This window comes from Silene latifolia, chromosome 2, assembly GCF_048544455.1.
Source record: "Silene latifolia isolate original U9 population chromosome 2, ASM4854445v1, whole genome shotgun sequence".
NCBI lineage: Eukaryota > Viridiplantae > Streptophyta > Magnoliopsida > Caryophyllales > Caryophyllaceae > Silene > Silene latifolia.
Window position 1 is genome coordinate 9,908,231 of NC_133527.1, and position 21,522 is coordinate 9,929,752.

Here is a 21,522-nt window from a genome sequence, read left to right on the forward strand (position 1 = left end):
AATCCAAGGAGAGTATGAGACTCGAGACGATGGGATGGTAAAGTACCTAGCGAGGGTAAAAGCTGACACCTCAAAATTGAAATCTTTCCAAATACAGTGCATCCCCATGTCTGAGAACAACCGAGCCGACGCTCTCTCAAAACTTGCCAGTTCAAATATCAAAAATGTCGACGAACCGTGTCTTTGGTGGATATCGAAATGCTAAAAGCATCACTGAGACCGTCGGCATGGTGGGCGACATCGGAGCCGAGACGACGTGGATGACTCCGATAATGAAATACAAGGTGACAAAAGAGTTGCTTGGAGGACCGCGCATCTGTTTCAGAAGATAAGAAGGATTGCTGCAAGGTACTTAGTGTTCGAAGGAGAATTGTACAGAAGGTCCGTAATAAGACCACTCTTGAAGTGTGTCGGCCCAGCTGACGCGAAACTTATACTGACAGAGATTCACGAAGGCATCTGCGGACATCACATGGGGGCGAGAACGCTAGCCCACAAAGCTCTACGAGCCGGCTACTTCTGGCCTACCATGCTGAAAGATTCCAGGGCAAAAACCAAGAAGTGCAAGAATTGTCAGATGCATGCTCCGGTAATACATGCACCTTCCCGAGACCTGCAACCGGTACTTAATCCCCTACCATTTGCACAGTGGGTGATGGATTTATTAGGACCATTTCCGACGGCCTCCGGAGGAAGGAAGTACCTGATTGTCGCCGTTGACTACTTCACCAAATAGGTCGAGGCTGTCGCGGTACCTGCCAAAACCACGGCGGCCGTAAAAAAGGTGATTTGGGAGAACATCATAACTCGTTTTGGGTTGCCCCATGTCATTGTATTTGACCACGGCCGAGAGTTTTGGAGCAACACGGTGATGAATTGGTTGGAAGAGCTCGGTATCAAATTTGCATACTCCTCCGTCTGCCACACTCAGAGCAACGGGTAGGCGGAGGCAGCTAATAAAACAATACTGAACGGGTTGAAGAAGAAGGGTGAAGATCTAAAGGGAAGATGGGCTGATGAACTACCCGGCGTCCTGTGGTCCCTTCGAACCACGGAGAAAGAAGCAACAGGGTACAGTCCATTCCACCTAGTCTATGGGTTTGAGCCCGTCCTGCCAATTGAAGCAGCGGTGCCGACATTCAAAAGGCAAACCTTTAACCCATTCGAAAATGAATAAGGCCTGAGAGCCTCCCTAGACCTGGTCGAAGAAAGTCGAGATACGGCACGGCTCAACTTGGCAGTATATCAAAACCGAATGAGAAGAGCCTACAACCGTAGGGTCCACAAAAGGGACTTGAGAGTATGAGATCTAGTCCTGAGAAAGTCGGCCGCAACCAACAAAGGAAACATCCATGGTAAGATGACGGCCAATTGGGAGGGACCCTACAGGGTGGTTGAAGAAATGGGGCTGGGGACATACCGGCTGACAAACATGAAGGGTGTGCCTCTAATGAGCCATTGGAACACAGACAACCTTAGGAAATATTTCGTATAGCGGCGGAGGTGTCCGAGACCGTTGTGAGCACCCCAACGCGTGATTATATCTTATGAAGAGTGATCCAAGTTTTCCATCGAAATGCTTATCCCCTCCGTAGTCGTACCAAAGTAGACGCCACGGCCAAAGCCGGGCAGTCACTACAAATGCAGTTGATACTCGCGAAAGCGACCAACATGCTTAAGAACGTATAAGTACAGTTGAGAAACGCAAATCTGACTGCCTCGGCCAATCCGGGAGTGGCAGAGGAAGCGATCAATATGTCTATAGATACGAATGCAGCCGAGCCGTAACCTCGATTGCCTCGGCCAAAGCCGGGAGTGACGGGGGAAACGACTGATATGCTAACATGTTTACAACAGCAGTTGGGAAGCACAAATCTGACCGCCTCGGCCAGACCGAGAGCGGAGTAGAAAGCGACCGACATGCCAACATGTTGCTGAGCAAATTGGGAAACGTGAATCTTGCTACCTCGGCCTGTTCAGGTGCAGCAGAGGGCACGACCAATATGCTAAAAACGTTTAAGTACAGTTGAGATACGCAATCTAATTGCCTCGGCCAAGCCGAAGGTAAAACGAAAAAAGCGCTCAATATGTTTAAAAACGTAAGAAGACAACTGAATGGAGGATGAGATCAAAGCCTCGGCCAAGCCGAAGGCAAATAAACAAATTTCATTGAAAATGTTTACAAGTGAGACAAGATAAAGTCGACGGCCGTCCCCATAGGGATAGCCTAAGCTCAACCTACCAAAGTTTAACAAAAAAGAAGGAACAACAAAAATTACAACATTAAAACATGAAGCGCCAAAAGTATGGCAGGGAGGAAATGCTCAAAAGTTGGCCCCCGAACAGCTGAAGCTGTTCGAAAGGCCAGGTGAATCTGGTGACGACCGCCCGTCTCCCTATGCTTGTTGCCGCTCGCCACCGGCAGCAGCAGCAGCATCACCGTCGGTGGACGGCCCAGAGGACGACTTGGCAGCTTCACGTGCTTTTGCCTTCTCAGCCTCCTCTCTAGCCTCCTTCACCTTAGCATCATGGGCCGCCTTGGCCGCAACTTCCTGAGCAGCCTTCGCCGCCTTCGCCTCGGCCGTGGCCTTGGCCTCCTCAGCAGTCGCCTTCTCATCCAGAAGTTTGACAAAATCTTGCCTCGGAAAAGTGCCTTCAGGAAGGAGCTCCTTAATCGCATCCCTTGTAGCATCTTCAACTCGGTCACGGTACCGGGCACACATTTCAGGGATGATGACGGTTTTCAGCAGCTCAATATCTTTTTCCCTCTGAGCAAGGATAGCCTTTGTGCCCTTATGTTCCTTCGCCTCGGCGAAATGCAGGGTCTTCCATCTTTCCCTCTGCTCAACCATGGCCTTATAACCGCCCTCAAGTTTGTTTCTCTCCTCCCGCAACTTAGCGGCATCAGCCAACGTAAACTCAACCTTAGCTCTCCCGGCCAGGACCACCTTCTCAGCGTCCTCCTTAAGCTTTCGCTCAGCGAGGAAGTCCTGCTTCGCCTTCTCGGCCTCCTCCCTAGAAGCGGCAAGCTCAAGCCTAAGCCGTTCGAGCGTAGGGGCAGTTTGAGCCACGAGCTTTTCTTGCTGGATAAGATGAGTGCCGGCAACGTCAGCCCACTTCACCAGCCTTTTGGCCAACCTCATGCAGTCCTCCCTGAGCTGAACGAAGGAAGCCTTCTTGGACGAGGTGTCGGCGGCGACATTTTTGTCGCCCATCTGCACAGGCTGCTTCTCCAATTGCCGTTCGGTGAAAGCAACAGCTGGCGACGGCTGATCTCGAAAAAACCCAGACAAAGCGTCCATGTCAACATTCATCGACATATCAAAAAGCCTGTCATCAGGAATGCATAAGGAACCTGCTGAATCCGAGCCATGGGTTAGATCCGTACCAGTCCTAGCCTTCTTGGTTGGAGGGCCGGCTGACCCCTTCTCTTTCCCCGCGCCTCGATAACGGCGAGCGGCGTTGTTTCTTTCCTCTTATGTGAAGGAGGACCCTCCCGAAATGGTGAGGTCCTCGTCAACATTGACGACCTCCTCTTTCTTTTGGACTATGGGGATTGGAGATCGAGTTGGAGTTGACGTCGTAGCCGCCGAAGACGTTGCTTTTGGTCTCCGGCGCGGCACGTTACCGCCAATCTCTGCTTGAGTCGCCCCCACGTCCATTGATTTCAACGACTGCTCCATGAGTTCGTGCGGGGCCTGCTTGCGATCACGCGACGCGGCCTTAGGGTGCAGTTCAACAACTCTCCTGTCCTGGTCAAGTCCCAACTTGCTTAGGATGGAGACAGAGAGATCCCGACCAAATTGATCTGCAAGAAACAAAGCACGAGTTAAGCGAAAGAAGTAAACCGAGGCTCAAATATCGAAGCATAAAAGCAAAGGGGGGCCTCATACCGACCCCACTCACCCTGGCTGAGGGCCGGTATGAGGCCGACGTGACAAAGCGGCTCGTCTTGAAGGACGATCTGCGTCGGAGGCATCTATCCCTTAGGCGTGCCATCCTTCTCAGCCTCGAACATGTTCATTGTCCGCACTTCGTCGTCATTAAGATAAACCTTCTTGGCGTCCATCTTAATCTTATTACGGGAGACATATCTTTCATGCTCCCCCTGACTCTCACAGCGCAAATTGACGCGGTGGCTGGAAGGACCGGGGGCAGTGGATAGTCCTCCGGAACCTCGACATATACCCACCGCCTCTTCCAGTCTTTGCAGGATGTCAGCTTGGAGACGGTCATGTAACCCGGCTCGGTCTGCACGTTGTACCACCCCATGACGCCTTGGGTAGACAGCCGAAGATGGTGGAGCCGGCGGAAAAGGTTCACCGTTGGGGTCTCCCTCTTAAAGAGACAAAACCATACGAAGTCAATAATCGTCTTAATGGCCAACGGGTGCAGTTGTGCCATGGCGACATTCATGGCTTTGATTATGGCCGAGACGTGTTCATTAAGAGAAAAACGGAGCTCATACTCCAGATGTCTAATATACACGCCTATACAACCTTCGAGAGGGCAACAGACTGCCTGATCACCCACAGGGACAATAATTCTATATCCCCTGCCGAAGTTGTAGTGGTCTTCGAAAAGTTCGGGCCCGGAGGCACAAGCGAACTTGTTCGTCCAAACGAGATCAGGTTTAATCGAGCAGGTTTCGCCGTGCCACAAGTAATATGGCCTCTCTGAATCAGATTAGGTCTCTTCCTCCTCATCATCATCAAAATCCTCGAGATATTTCTCGTCGATTTCAGGAGAAGACGACTTGCGACCCCCGAACCCTACCGGGCAGACAACCAGTGGCTCCTGTTTAGCGGGACGCGGCGGTTCGTCCCCCGGGGTTGAGGTACTAGGCGGAGCGTCAGCAGCAGACATGGTGGCAACGAATACTTAACAAATAAAAGTTGGGGAAGAATTTGTTTTTACCTTGAAAGAAAGTGTTACGCCGAGTAACGCTTCGAAAATTAGAGAGAGAAAACTCTTCGAAAACTAGAGAGAGGAAATTTTTCTTGAAAAAGAAATTTGCACAGCAAAATGAGGGGCATACTGCTCTATTTATAGAGCAAAACCCATTCAGTGGACCAATCAGAGCAAAGCCCATGAAGCGTCCACCAATCAACACCAAGCCACGTGTCAAGCATGCAGCCGCAGAATGTCAATCGACATACAGTGACCCATCTTCTTCGACACGCATCTTGGTATCTACTTGCCAACGGCCAGCTGATCAACCAGGCTTGGCAGCACCGGCCGGGGGCAATCAAAAGCACACGGCACTCCCAACCTTGGTCTCGGCCAGCGCCATTTCCTTTTTCATATTCGATGTCCATTACACAACAATGTGGAGGGGCGTTATATGGTATGGCCTGAAAAGAACCAAGCCGAGGAAGAAGTTCGACATGCGCAGAATACGCTCAACACGCATCGAAGGTCCATACCACGGCATAGACTGTGATGGGTGCAAATTGATGGGGCATATTCTGCACCCGCTGACCAAGTCAACATATTGACTAAGGTCAAAGCTAAAAGACAACAAGTCAAAAGAAAAACGGCTTAACCGACAAAGCCTGTCGGCCTGTCACTTGGGTCTCGGCTCGGCAACTAGCCGGCCGAGAGGCATATCCGTATACTCGCATCCAGTCCCCTCGGCATGGAGTCAACCAGGCCTGCCGGCCTGTCATGGGTCCCTCGGCCGAGGATAAGACAGTCTTTCCACCTGCTACGCCACTTGGCCACTACGTGACAAAAGGTGAAAGTCTATAAATACTCCACATCTCTCATTGAGAAAAAAACTGGAAAATCTGGTATAAAACTCCCTTATCTCTCTACAATATACTTTGTCAAGTTAAACATACAACTTATCTCTCTAAGTTTACTGACTTGAGCGTCGCAGTGAGTACGCTCGGCCCCAAGCCGAGCCCTCAGTTTGTTCATCTTTACAGGAAAGAGTGAAAGGAAGAGACGAGTAACGACATCATTCCACAAGCTCAAGTGGTCACAATCCTGCTCCGGAATTACCCCCGGAAAACCCTTCATACCACACCAATGGTAACGTTGACTTTTTCACACTTGCCGAGACATGTTTTGCAACGTGAATATCTTTAGTTACACATTATTAAAAATTATAAAAATTTAATATTCTTATAACATTCATGACGATGAATCAAACAAGATCTCACATGATTATACTTTGTCTTACAGATTAAGAATAATATCGAAGATTCCCTACGACTATGAATTAGAGCTGATCATGGGCCGGGCTGGGCCGGGTTTGCCCTAAAAAGTTAGCCCAAATACATGGGCCGGGCTAGGCCGGACCTAGATTACGGGCCTATTTGACTAGCCCAAACCCGGCCCTATCGGGTTTAATTGGGCTTTCGGGCTAAATTGGGCTTTCTGGCCCTAAGCTATTTACGAAGAGATCCTGATCTGCCAAATTGATTTTTAGTATGGAGTTTCATGTCCAACAAAAACCATGATAAAGTATAGTAGATGTATCATAAATCTATATATATACATAAAAGAGAGTTTTTTCGAGCGATTCTAGAGCGTCCACATCATCAAAAATTAATTTAGGAAAGTTTTATAAATAATATTTTCCACATAAAAAATAAAGTGGAGAATCTTTTAATTATTATAATATCTATGTTTCCTATTTTATATTCATGAGAAGTTTCTAATTTTTATATAAAAACTTTGACATTTCATTTGGCAAAAAAATGTCGTTATAAAAATTATGAAGATAATATAATTAGATTCGTGGTAAAAAATGCTTTCATTAGAGTATAGATTTCATATGATTTGCACATATTAAAGATGGTGTACATCTTAATATGTTATATATCCCACATTGAAAAACAATGTTAGTGTGGTGATTATAATATGTATAAATTATAAAATTGTCCCACATCGAAAGATTAACATAAGTGGGTGATCCTATGATTATAAATAAGAGTCATCATTGGAACCTATATACCAACCAAAAACTTTTTGAGTCTCTTAAGTATTGTTTTGGAGAGCTCTTAAGAGTTTATATCATTATCTTCACAAGATGATATATATATATATATATATATATATATATATATATATATATATATATATATATATATATATATATATATATATATATATATATATATATATGAAAATTATAATCTTTATAAAAACTTTATCTTTATAAAAACTTATAATCATTATATTCAAGTGATGTTTATAATCTTTATAAAAACTTATACATCTCATTTCCCAAAAAAGTATTATAAAAAAAATTATGAAAATTATATTATAATAGATTCTTGGTAAAAGAAATGCTAGCATTAGTATATAGTATCATATTATTTGCATATATTTTTAATTATGATAAAAAAAAATTAAAAACAAACATATGAATATTAATAAATAGTACTCCCTTCATTCAAGACCAAATAAAATATTTTCATTTACACACTTGCCAAGACACAAATTACAACGTAAATATCTTTAGATTTACATTATAAAAAATTTAAAAATTTGATATTCTCATTGTACTTAGGTGAATCAAATAAGATCCTAGATGACCATATTTTGTCTTACATATTGCAAGGAATTATAAAGATTCTATTCGTTAATGAATAGTGTAAAAAAAGAAAGGAATGTTGTATTTGGTCTTGAATCAAGGGAGTATAGTATTTGCTCATTATTATTAACCCGGGTTAGATGTTAAATTATGCGCGAAAAAGTTGGTGTATTTCTAAGTATGTTATTTGTCCTACATTGAAAAATATGTTGGTGTGGTGAATATCTTACATATAAATAATATAATTGTCCCACACTGAAAGTTTAGCATAAGATGTGTGATCATATGATTCTAAATAGAAGACATCCTTAGAACCTAAATACCAACCCAAAACCTTCCGAGTCTCTTAAGCATTGTCTTGGAGAGCTATTAAGAGTATATCATTATATCCACGGTATGATATATATATTTTTAATATTATGTCCAAGTGATGTTTATAATTTTTATATAAAAACATATACATCTGATTTAGCAAAAAAGTAATATAATTTTTTTTTTTTTGAAAAATTATATAATTAGATATTAAACTGGGTTAGATGTCGAATTAGGTGCGAAAAAGATGGTGTATTTCTAAGTATATTGTTTGTCCCACATTGAAAAATAATGTAGGTGTGGTAAATATACTACATATATATAGTTGAATTGTCCCACATTAGAAGATTATCATGAGGTGAGGTATCACATGATTATAAATAGGCGCCATATTTGAAATTTATGGGTATCAATCCAAAATCTTTTGAATCGCTTAAATATTATCTTAGAGAGTTCTTATAAGAGTTTGTATTAACGACAAACCTTTGTTACAACAGTGCCATACAAATATTAATCACGTAGATATTTATAAAAGCGATTATATATTACTATATTAGTGATATTATAATGTTTATTTTAAGACAATCGATATTATAATAACTTTATTTAAGACAAAATCATAATTAAAATATAAAATGGGTGTTAAATATACATAAATTGGTTATTAATGTGTCATATATAATGATAATTTATGCACTAAAATAGAAAATTTATGAATTATAATACAATCAAGTGTTGCATAAAAAGATCTTGAATTCATAAACAAATCAATAATGAGTTTCTTTTACTTTGATAAATAGTAGAATTAAATATTTTTAACTTTCAAATATAGGTAATTATTATGCCTCATTACATTTGAGTAACTAAAACACATCATAATTTTTAACCATTAATCAAAATCGCAACAGAAAAAAAAAAATTTGCAATTGTTTATACATTTTATTGCTACCTCAATTACATCTTAAAAATCGTGTTAGGAAAAAAAATGTAATTTAAATCATATCATTTGTACATATTTTAATTATGACAAAAAATAGAAAAAAAAACGTGCGAATGTAAATAAATAGTATAGTATTTTCTCATTATTAAATCGGGTTGGATATCGAAATAGATGCAAAAAAGATGGTGTACTTTTTCGTGTGTTATTTGTCCCACATTGAAAAATAATGTAAGTGTGGTAAATATACTACATATAAATAGTTCAATTGTCCCACATCAAAAAATTATCATAAGATGGGGTGATCTTAAAAATTAATTTAGGAAAGTATTATAAATAATATATTTCGATGTAAAAAATAAAGTGGAGAATCTTTTAATTATTATAATATTTATTTCCTATATTATATTCAAGTGATGTTTCTAATTTTTATATAAAAACGTTACATTTCATTTGGCAAAAAAATATCGTGAAGAAAATTATGAAAATAACATAATTTGATTTGTGTTAAAAATGCTATCATTAGCGTATAGATTTCATATTTGTACATATATAAAATTATGTACTTCTTAGTATGTTATATGTCCTACATTGAAAAATAATGTGGGATTATATAAAAATAATAGAATTGTCCCACATCAAAAGATTAACATGAGATGTGGTGGTCTTATGATTATAAATATGAGGCATCATTGGAACTTAGGTATCAACCCAACATCTTTTGCGTCTCTTAAATAAGATGTTTTGACTTTTGACTATATCTAAATAAATGATTAGACATAAGATGTAAATATTAAGACCTTATAATCAATGTTTTGTTACTAAGTTAATTACCCCGTTGCAACGCACGGGCATCCAAACTAGTTCATAATAATTGACCAAAAAAATAAGTGCTATTTGTTTCATGATGAACACTGTCAACATTTCTTCATCACTACATAAAAGGAACGAAAAGTAGTACGGAGTAGCATCTATTTGTATTTGAAGTTCATTTGCAGTAAACAATAATAGAAATTTGCCTCAAACTTACTGGGCTTGGAAAGATGTTGAACTCTCGAAGAGTGAAGAGTGAAGGTAGCAGAAGATTATAAACTTATGAATGATACTGTATGCTTTTGCTTCACTTGGAAGAGTATACGCCTACAGTATTTAAATAGACTCATAAATTGCATATTGACTACTGACTTTCTCTTGGGAGTTGAATAGTTAACTAGGAAAATGGGACGGGTCACTTGCAAAAGACGAGCCATTGCCTACTTTATATAATAGCGCCTAAGACACCATTCGGTTAGATAGCGTGTGTACTACAGAACAGTACTACTGCATAGAAGTTCTGTCAATTTTGGGCCGGGCCGGGCTAAAAATCGGGCCATCAGATTGGCCCCATACCTGGCCCTATTTTCATATTGGGCTTTTTGGGCCGGGCTTTGGGCTTTATTGGGCCAAATGTCAAGCCCAAGCCCTTAAGAAATCGGATTGGGCCGGGTCGGGCTGTCGGGTTTGGGCCATATGATCAACTCTACTATGAATAGTGCAAAGATTATCAATGTTACCATTGGTATGATATGGAGGGAGTATGACTCTTGGCACACAATAATTCGCTTCTATTGGGCATTATTGATATCTATGCTCCAATTTCGAGGTACTAGGAAATTTTCTATTATAGGAGCGTCATATATCATAGGACATGTCTAATTGGAGAATAGCTCAAAGATAACTTTTAATTTTATATTCATTTTAACAGCTATAAAGACTTCTTATTAGTTAGGAAGGACACATTAATGATCTTCCTAGATGACCTAAGAATTTTTCTTAACGCATATTTAAATATGCAAATTATCAATATAAAATTAGAGCAGCTGTGATTGTGGAAACAATGACACCATTCGACGTATTTCTATCCCTTAAGAACGAGGAGAGTTTCTCTCCATTTCCTAAAAAGAAATGGAGAGGCCATTTCCTTTCGGTGGTCCAGATCGTATTCTGACATCATCGAACGACTCAAAATTAATGGGTAAAAATAAAAGAATAATGAGATTTAGTGGAAAAAATATTATTAAATGAGTTTGGAAATGGTGAAGATCCATTTTGCTTAAGAACCACGTGAATCATGGCATTTCCAGGGTAGTTAGTAATATCATGCATGACAAAAGTTTCTTTGAAATAGATACACACGTCATGGAATTTGGCTAAAAACGACACTTCAACTGTTCTGCCATTAAGTTGTCCAAAGAGTCGTAAAAATGATATTAAAATTAATAAAATAATTGTATAAAATAGAGACGTTCATTATAGAAATAAAATTGTCTTACATTTTGAATCACAATCAATAATAAAAGGGTTACGCAGAATGTAAAAGAATAAAGAAGATTAAACCCTCAGAATTCAGTAGTTTAACGAGAAATGAGAAACCGTCTTTCATAAGTTTTAATCAAAAACATTTTTTCCGACATGTGTCCAAGCACGCATACTAAAGAGCCTAAATATATAAATATTTCGACATAATCTATCATGAGAAATTTCGAAAATGATTTTAAAAATGACTCATATCTATTCCAATGATTTTAAAAATGACTCGTATCTATTCCAATCATCAATATTAATGTATCACATTGATCACGTATATATAAAAGGGTAGTCCTTATCCTTCTTGATACACTCCAACTTGTACTTACATAGTTACATACTACATACGGTCTTTAAGACGGTCTTAAACAGGAATTTGTGCTTGTCTTGATACATTCTAGTCTCCCAACCAACACTTTTGTGTGCTGTTAGCAGGGAAAATGGTGTCCGTTGAAGAAATTCGCAAGGCACAAAGAGCTGATGGCCCGGCTACTATCTTGGCTATTGGTACCGCCACCCCTCCGAATTGCATGTACCAGGTTGATTACCCCGTTTACTATTTTCGTGTCACAAAAAGCGAACATATGACCGAGTTAAAAGAAAAGTTCAGACAAATATGTACTTCCTCCATTCAACTCCATTCTACCACTTTCAATTTTCTACACTATTCACAAATAAACATTCATTTTCCATTTTCTCTCAATATATAAGTGAAAAAATATTCATGTGGGATCTTGTTTAATTCGTTTTTACGAGTACATTAAAAATATCTAACTTTTATAATTTTTGCAAATACATAGCTAACGATATTTACCGCGTAAAATACGCGTTGATAAACGTGATAAAGTAAAGTGGTAGAGTGGAGTTGAATGGAGGAAGTATGTACTTACCTCTTCTTCTAATTTGCTTCATTTATCTTAAACTGTTTGACAATACGTTTTTCTCGTTTTAAGTTAGATCGTCTTAAATAATAATTTCTGTAACTCTTTTATAACTCTAAACAGGCGAGAAGTCAATGATCGAGAAGCGTTACTCGCATTTGACCGAGGACATTCTCAAGGAGAATCCTAATTTATGTGAGTACATGGTTCCATCACTTGACACTAGACAAGACATACTTGTGTCCGAAGTCCCTAAACTTGGAAAAGAGGCCGCGGTCAAGGCCATTAAGGAATGGGGCCAACCCAAGTCCAAAATAACCCATCTCATCATGTGCACTTGCTCTGGAGTCGACATGCCAGGAGCCGACTACCAGCTCACCAAGCTTCTCGGCCTCAGTCCCTCAGTCTGTCGTTACATGATATACAACCAAGGGTGCTTTGCCGGGGGTACTGCCCTTAGACTCGCTAAGGACCTAGCCGAGAACAACAGGGGTTCACGGGTTTTGGTTGTGTGTTCTGAAATGTTCGCAATTTGTTTCAATGGGCCAACCGAACTGGACATGGCCTCCTTGGTGGGCCACGCCATATTCGGCGATGGTGCAGCAGCTTTGATCGTTGGGTCAGATCCGGACTTGTCAATTGAAAGACCGTTATTTCAAATGGTATGGGCGGCCCAAACTCTAATACCGGACTCGGAGGGAGCAATTGGTGGCCAATTACGTGAAGTGGGCCTAACTATCCAATTGACGAAAGATATTCCGGTGCTTGTATCGGATAACATTAAAATGGCCCTAGAAGAGGCGTTTAGCCCACTTGGTATTACCGATTACAACACTCTATTTTGGGCCGTTCATCCCGGCGGACGGGCAATTCTCGACCAAATTGAGGCTAAAGTGGGCCTAAAAGAGGAAAAACTTAATGCAAGTCGAAATGTATTAAGCGAGTTTGGGAACATGTCGAGTGCTAGTGTTCTCTTTGTTCTTGATGAGATGAGGAACAAATCGTTAAGAGATAGGGCTACAACCACTGGAGAAGGGTTGGATTGGGGTGTTCTTTTTGGGTTCGGGGCGGGTTTGACCGTTGAGACCATTGTGCTCCATAGCATGCCTTTGGGCAACTGATGCTAGCTCATACCCTGTTTGATGAAATCAGTTGTTCTAACATCGTTTTGGAATAATAGTTTTGGAATAAAGTAAAATAAAGTAAACTCTCTATTATTGAAGGTGCAAACATAAACAATGTCAATTGGGTTAATTATTTATCCATTTTTTACCAGACACTAGCCGCTTCTTTATTCTATTTTCAGTAGCTAATATATCCCACTCAAGTGGACCGCGCGCATCTTTGCAAGAGTAGGTTAAGCAACACGATTTTAAATTAAGACCTCTTATAATATCCTTTTTAGGGTACGTCATGACTTATGTTGAGTTTATGGATTCAAGTACCTAGGAGGGAGAGGGGGTGAATTAGGTACTCTTTTAAAAATTTTAACTTCAACTTTATTGGATTAAAGTAAGTTAAGTGAACAAAAGAGATTTAGAGGATATTTTGAATAATATTGAAAGATTGAACAAGTATCACGATGAATGTTTGCTGAAGTATGAAAGCAACAATCGTTTCGATCAGTATCTATTTGTCTCGGTTTGTGGAGTATGACCGCAAACCAAATGCGACAAGATGATGAATCACACTTCTAAGGTTAAGCGAAACAAAACAAACAAACAAAGTAAATTGCAAATGGAAATAAAGTAAAAACAATGAACACGAGATTTTTGAATTGGTTCGGCAAATACTCAAGTGCCTACGTCCAATCTACCTTTTTATTACTTTCCTTTAGTGATCTACTCCGACAACTAAAAGACCCTTGTAATAAAAGACGCCAACCTACTCCGGTTGCAAAGCTAGTACAAGAACTACTCCGTTCTTATGACAAGCTAACTCGCAATCTACTCCGATTGCCAAGAGTTAAAGGACTACTCCGTCCTAGAACTCAACAACTCACAACCTACTCCGGTTGCCAACTCACAACCTACTCCGGTTGCCAAGAGTTAAAGACTACTCCGTCCTAAACTCTACTAACACACTTAGAATGTTATAGGATCAAGTTTCCACTAACATATTCTTAACAAAGAATAGAGATGGACAACTTTTACAAGATCAACAATTCTTAAGCAAGAGAGTTTAGTATTATAAAGCAACAAAGAGCCACGATCGTAGAAACTTGAAGACACTTGAAGACTTTTAAAGATTTTTGCAAATAAACACGATTTTTAAGCTTTAAAAATAATTTGCAAAGTTGAAAGAATTATTTTAAAAGTCTTAGGGATTTATGAAGGAGAGGCACGGTTTATATAGAGGAGGTGAGTGAAGGGGTTGTTAGGGTTTTGAAGGGTCAAAGACCTCACATGTGAAGGGCAATAGCAACCACCCAAAACTTGCACCAAAAAGGCTTCTTTTGCAAAGGTAAGAATAGAGAAATATGGTTTGAAAAATAACCTTAAAAGCTCATGCAAATTCAGAAAACAAAGAGAGAAAAGACAAGTCACATGATGACAAGTTAACACTAAAATGGCAAAAAGCATTCTTTGTTTTCTTAAAGACTCAAAGGGTTGAATTTGCATAAAGAGGAAACATTTTGAAAATAATAATTCAAACCACTCTTTAATGAATACCATCTCCTTAATAAAAATCTGATTTTTATCTTTGAAAAATTAAGAGTCACGTGAAAGCTTTTGAAAGATAAAAATGAAACTTCAAGTTTTACGAGTTGTGGCAATAATCCAAGCAGCTGTTTACTCGTGAAAGCAACAAATCGTCTGGATGTTTCTATTACTCTAATATACTCTACTTTCTCACTTGTACATTAGATGACACTTGACTTAATACAATGGGATTAATAACAACTTCAACACTTCTTAATCCATGCTTGATATGATCATATATCCTGAAAAGGTAAACTAAGATGACACAAATCAAATGGGCATGTTATCATTAACATAAGGAACCCAACAAATTCCCCCTTTGATGATGACAAGCCCCAAACGAATGTATAAGCAATGTAAACACCTTAATTCAAGATTTTTAAGCAAGCAAGATCAAATGATAGAGAAGGGACAATATTACCTTACCTAAGGCAAAAGTTAGAATCAAATTACCATGACAATTTTACATTGCCCCAAAACAAGAATCAAGCTAAGAAGGTTAGACAAACCATTAGTTTAATCAATAAGCAAAGAGATTCAAAGCATGAGTTTACCTTTTCCCCCTCTTGACATCATCAAAAAGGATAGGGATGTCAAAGGCATTAGAGTGCAGATATTTCACAAGAAAACACAAAAAGACACATGTAATTGTGACAAGGTAACAAGGTCAACATAAACAAAGATTAAACATAAGTTAATCAAAGTTCAACATGGCTAAAGATAGTTTAAAATACACCACCAAGCATCAAAATAACAAGTAAGAAAAATAGTCTTAGAAGGGCACAACAAGGTGGGACAAAAGATGTAAGGCAAAAGACAAGTGTGATTATGGGCAAATTTAGGGTGCGGAAGTTTGGTCATCATTTTGGAGGATAATGAAGAGGATTGAAAAAGGTGGAGGTTTGACAATGAAGGGCCGAGTCACGCTCATCTCAATCTGTTGCATTGGATTTTGTTATATTGAAACCACCAAGGTATGCATCGATATACCTTCTCAACATATGATGAAAGAGCATCAACTTCTCATATTTTCCTTAGTACACGACATGTGATGGGGGAACATCAACTTCTTATATGTTGCTCTCATTTCATGAAAATTCTTGACAAATTTGATCTTGACCTTTGAGCATAGCAACAAAGGGCATACACTGCGTGACTTCCTTTCAATTTCTTCCAAATATTTGCTTTCCTTCTTTTCTCAAGACCGTCGCATTTTTCAATTTCATCTATCTCGTTTCCAATAATCACTTTGACATTTCACATATTGCCTTCCCGTTTTTTTTTTTTTTTTTTTTTTTTTTTTTTTTTTTTTTTTCCAACCAACTTCAATTTTTAATTTCATCTATCTCCGTTTTCTAACCAACTTCCCGATCATCTCTTGATACATATGTAGAACATAGACCTTTGCGACGATGAAGTAGCTTTCTCCTTTCTTTAGTTAGCTTTACTTGCTTTTAATCGGTAGACTTAGTCGGATTCTCATTCAAATCAATTGGAGTTTCTTCAATTTCATCGACATTCACAGTCACGGTCTCGGTGGAGGAGCTTGGGACAGTGGTGAGAGGTCATTTTCACGGGTTTGATGGGTATAGGGGTATTGAATGACGTCTTGACCATGGTGGGTTAAAGGGTAGGTTAAATGGAGGGATTTGAGAGATGAAGGGATAAGTGGGTTGTGAGATTTCGGTGGGTTGAGGAAGTTTGGACGGTGGGTTGTAGGTAGGAAGTGGCCCAATAAATGTGGTAAGTGAGGTAGTTGGCCCAATCTTGAACATATTTAATTACTCGAAATAAAAACGCAAGGTAGCATATAATAAACGTAAATTTAGATATGAGGTTGAGTGATTACCGACTCACAAATACGGTGTCAATTTTTGGTCCAAAAATGATGTCAATGCACTTAGAATACTTAATAACATATATCCAATTTTAATTTAATCAATTAAGGAATTTTGTAAAACTCACACTAAAAATCACGAGCTATTAATTAACCCAATTTCTAGCCTAAATTTCTCAAAATGTTCTCTTGCAAGTGGCTTAGTGAAAATATCGGCAATTTGATTTTCGGTTTTGCAAAAGATAAGTTTAATATGTCCTTTTTCCACATGATCTCGAATAAAATGGTGACGAATATCAATATGTTTGGTTTTAGAGTGTTGAATAGGATTTTTGGAGATATTTATTGCACTCGTATTATCACACATTAAAGGAATGGAGTAAAAAATAATACCAAAATCCAAGAGTTGTTGTTTTATCCAAAGGAGTTGAGAACAACAATGTGCCGCACTAACGTACTCACTTTCGGTCGTAGAAAGAGCTACCGTGTTTTGTTTCTTTGAGCCCCAAGAAGTCAAGCAAGGATCCAAGAACGTTGCAATTCCGGAGGTGCTCTTTCTATCTACCGTGCACCCCGCATAGTCCGCGTCCGAAAAGCCTATAAGATCAAAAGGACAATGTAAAGGGTACCATAAGTAAAGATTTTGTGTTCCAATCAAATACCGAAGAATTCGTTTAACGGCTTTGAAATGTGATTCTTTCGGATTTGCTTGGAACCTAGCACATAAACAAACACTAAAGAGAGTGTCGGGACGACTTGCGGTCAAGTAAAGAAGTGAGCCTATCATACCTCTATACACCTTATCACTAACATTCTTACCGAGTTCATCTTTGTCCAATTTGGACCCGGCTACCATAGGTGTATCATGAGGCTTACCATTAGTCATCCCAAATTTCTTAAGCATTTCTTTGATGTACTTTTGTTGATGGATCATGATTCCATCCTTTGATTGCTTAATTTGGAGCCCAAGGAAAAATCCTAGCTCACCCATCATGCTCATTTCAAACTCCGATTTCATTAGTTCCGAAAAATATAAGTAAAGGAGTTCATTTGTTGCAACAAATATAATGTCATCAACATATACTTGTACAACCAACAGTTCACTGGACTGTTGCTTCAAGAACAATGTTTTGTCAACGGAGCCTCTTTTAAAACCATTTTCAATAAGAAATTTAGACAATCTATCATACCAACATCTTGGTGCTTGTTTTAAACCATAAAGAGCTTTGTCTAATTTGAAAACATGGTTAGGCAAGTCATTGTTCTCAAAACCCGGTGGTTGTTCTACAAAGACATCTTCTTCCAAATATCCATTTAAGAAAGCGGTTTTGACATCCATTTGGAAGAGTTTAATGCCTTTGTGAGCCGCAAAAGCTATAAGCAATCGTATGGCCTCAAGTCTAGCTACCGGTGCATAGGTTTCATCGTAATCAATACCCTCTTGTTGGTTATAACCTTGCACCACTAGTCTAGCCTTGTTCCTTACAATTTCTCCCGAGTCATCAAGCTTATTGCGAAAGACCCACCTAGTACCAATGACGGTACGATTAGGCGGTCTAGGGACTAAGTGCCATACCTCGTTTCTTTTGAATTGATTGAGCTCTTCTTGCATAGCAAGCAACCAATCTGCATCGATCAAGGCGATCTGTTACATTTGAAGGTTCAATTTGAGATAGGAAGGCATTGTGGGCACAATACTCATTGAGATGAGCGAGATTGTTGAGGGATGATCTTGTTCGAATTCCCGAGTTGAGATCACTTGTGAGATTAGTGAGTGGATGAGAGCTTTGATGTTTCCACTTCTTTGGAACAATGGTTTCTTGTTCCCCCTCAAAGCAAAGATCGATCCACAATGATCTGTTTCTTTTGGCCTGGAAAGATCTTCGTCCTCACTGTTTTTGGTTTTCTTCATTACGAGGTAGAAGCAACGATCGTTGGGTCTGTTGCTTCCAGAGAAGAAACAGAGAGCGAGTTGCTACGTGTTCCCCCTGAGTTGCTGATCTCCTTTGAAGGTGACAGTCTCTGTGTCTGTTGCAATTCAGTGCTGGGAGCTTCGTCATCCTCGAATACAAAGTCCTTTCGAACAAGACCAATCTCAAACTCATCGTCCTCATCATCATCATCATCCACGGTTTGTACCTGTCCAAGCACGCTAGATTCATCAAAAATGACATGGATGCTTTCTTCAATTAACAAGGTTCGTTTATTGTAAACTTTATAGGCCTTGCTATGATCGGAGTACCCAATAAATACTCCTTCATCACTACGTGGATCGAACTTACCCAAGTTATTTTTACCATTGTTATGAACAAAACATTTGCTTCCAAAACATCTAAAATATGAAATGTTGGGTTTTCTTCCACGTAACGATTCATAGGGAGTTTTATTCAATATACTCCTTATCATGACACGATTATGAATGTAGCAAGCGGTATTTACCGCTTCGGCCCAAAAGTTCTTAGGCAACTTACTAGATAATAACATTGTTCTAGCCATTCCTTCAAGGGTTCTATTCATCCTTTCAACCACACCATTTTGTTGTGGTGTTCTAGGAGCCGAGAAGTTATGGTCTACACCATTGTCATCACAATAAGCACCAAATGATGAGTTTTCGAATTCGGTTCCGTGATCGATTCTCATTGAACCAAGTTTATTTTGAATCTTTCTTAACCAAATTAGAAACTCATCAAATGTCTCATCCTTAGAGCTTAGGAAGAGTGCCCAAACAAACCTAGAGTAATCATCAACAATGACACACACATAACGACTACCACCTCTACTTTTAGTTCTCATTGGTCCACATAAGTCGATATGTAAAAGTTGCAAAGGTTGAGATGTACTCATAATTCTTTTGGATTTAAAGGAACTTCTAACATGTTTGCCTTTAGCACATTCATCACAAACTTTATCAAACTCAAATTTCATGTTAGGAATGCCTTCAACTAAGTCAAGTCTTTTAAGGGTGTTAAGAGTCTTCGTACTAACATGACCAAACCTTTTATGCCATAACCAAGGATCATTGTTCATTACACTCATGCAAGACATGGTGTGACCGGATAGAGTGTTCAAATTAGTTAAGTATACGTCTTTGACACGTCTTCCTTCGAGTATTAGTTCATTAGTAGTGGCATCAAAAAATACGACACATATTAGCTCTAAATTCTACAATATTACCCTTATCACAAAGTTGAGAAATGCTAAGGAGATTATGCTTCAAACCTTTGACAAGCCGCACGTTGTCGACACAAAGTAATGATGACTTACCAACCTTTCCAATGCCAATTACTTCACCTTTCTTGTTGTCACCAAACCTTACCGTGCCACCATCATATGCTTTAAGTGAGAGGAATTGGCTTCTATCACCCGTCATGTGACGAGAGCATCCACTATCCAAGTACCAATTGCGGCCGCCTCTCACCAAGCCCTACACAAGATTAGACTTTGAGTTTAGGAACCCAAACAAACTTGGGTCCCCTTTTGTGATCAACATATCTTATGGTGTCTTTCCTAATCCATACTTGCTTAATTATTTTGATGTTCTTGTTAATGTCATGAAATCTTTTGAGGACATGACCATTCTTACCACAATAATTGCAAATAATGTATTCGGGAAGACCAACATACTTTCTCCTTCTAAAATCAGTTTTAGGCTTCTGGATGCAACAGTCAGTCTGACTGTTCCATTTGAACCCCAAACCAGCAGTTTTGTTACATCTCTCGGTTTGATTCGTGAGGAAGTTTAACACGGTTTGACTTCCTTCCCATCTTTCAGTGAAGCTTTTAGCACTTACAAGTTCATTGGTCAAGTTCTTGACTCGTGAGAGAAGATGCAAATTCTTTTCTTTTTCTCTATTGAGTTCATCATTGTTGACACTTTCAATGGACAATCTTTTCTCAACAATGAAGTCATGGGTGTGGTTGTTGAGTTTAGACACGAGATATATGATTCTTTCTTTGGACTCTTCATATTTAGATGTCATCTCGTCAAGTCTTTTGTTTAGATCAACGACTTCATCGGATCTATGATGAGGAGAAGAGCTAGAAGTGCTACATTCGGGCATACCTTTTTGAAAGAAGGTAAGCCTATCATGAAGATCTTCTATTTCATTCTTGAGACAAACAACCTCACTCTTAAGACACTCGTTTTCATTTTCCAACCATTCACTCTTTCTTTTAGACTTGTCTAAATCATGGTCAGAAGCAACAGTCTTAGATACTGTTTCTTTTAAGTCAATTATCTCAACCACTAGGTCATCCAATTCATCTTTGAGAGCATCTTTGTCCTTCAAAAGGTCATCACGTTCCTTGGTTAGCAAGGAAACTTGCATCACCAAAGTGGTGTTGACATTTTCAAGGTCAGAGACATCCGTGGGGATCATTTTAAGACACTCAACTTCTTTAGTCAATTGTTTGTTCAATTTGTTGACTCTTTTTACTTCATCATAAGCCTCAGAGGTGACAGTGACACTGTCTGTTGCTTTCAGTTCATTTTTAAGGTTAAAGTTTTCTTGAGCAATTTCTTCAATTTCGTCTTGCATGACATCAAGCTTATCATTTTGTGAACGACACTTATCAAAGAGTTTGTCAAGAAGCTTACATACCTTTTCTTTGGAGTAAGATCTAACCTTGGCTTTTAGATGCTTTACCTCATTGTCGGAATCCGAGTCGGAATCATCGGGGTGAGCCATGAGACATCTAAGATGTTCAATTTTAGAATTTTTGAGACTTTGTCCTTGAGATGACTTGTAAGACACATTTTAGACTCTAGTTGCTCCTCGATGAGTTCCTCATCTTCCTCGAGTCGGACATTCCCAAATTACGGTCATGACTCTATGTTTGTAGTCCCTTTTAACTTTATCTCGTTTTTCCTTTGATTCGATTTCATCCCACTTGGGACATTCTTTAACTTGGTGAGTTTTATCACCACACTTAAAGCATCCCACGGTGGAACTAGGTCGTTT

The 21,522-nt window shown here is 39.2% G+C and overlaps 1 protein-coding gene across 1 annotated transcript; it reads left to right on the plus strand.

Moving 5' to 3' along the window:
- Positions 1–11,569: 11,569 nt before the first annotated feature.
- Positions 11,570–13,155, plus strand: LOC141628300 (chalcone synthase-like). Its single transcript, XM_074441462.1, has 2 exons — positions 11,570–11,759; positions 12,146–13,155. Exons 1-2 carry the CDS (start codon positions 11,582–11,584, stop codon positions 13,141–13,143), a joined length of 1,176 nt encoding a protein of 391 aa, XP_074297563.1. The 5' UTR covers positions 11,570–11,581; the 3' UTR covers positions 13,144–13,155.
- Positions 13,156–21,522: the final 8,367 nt, after the last annotated feature.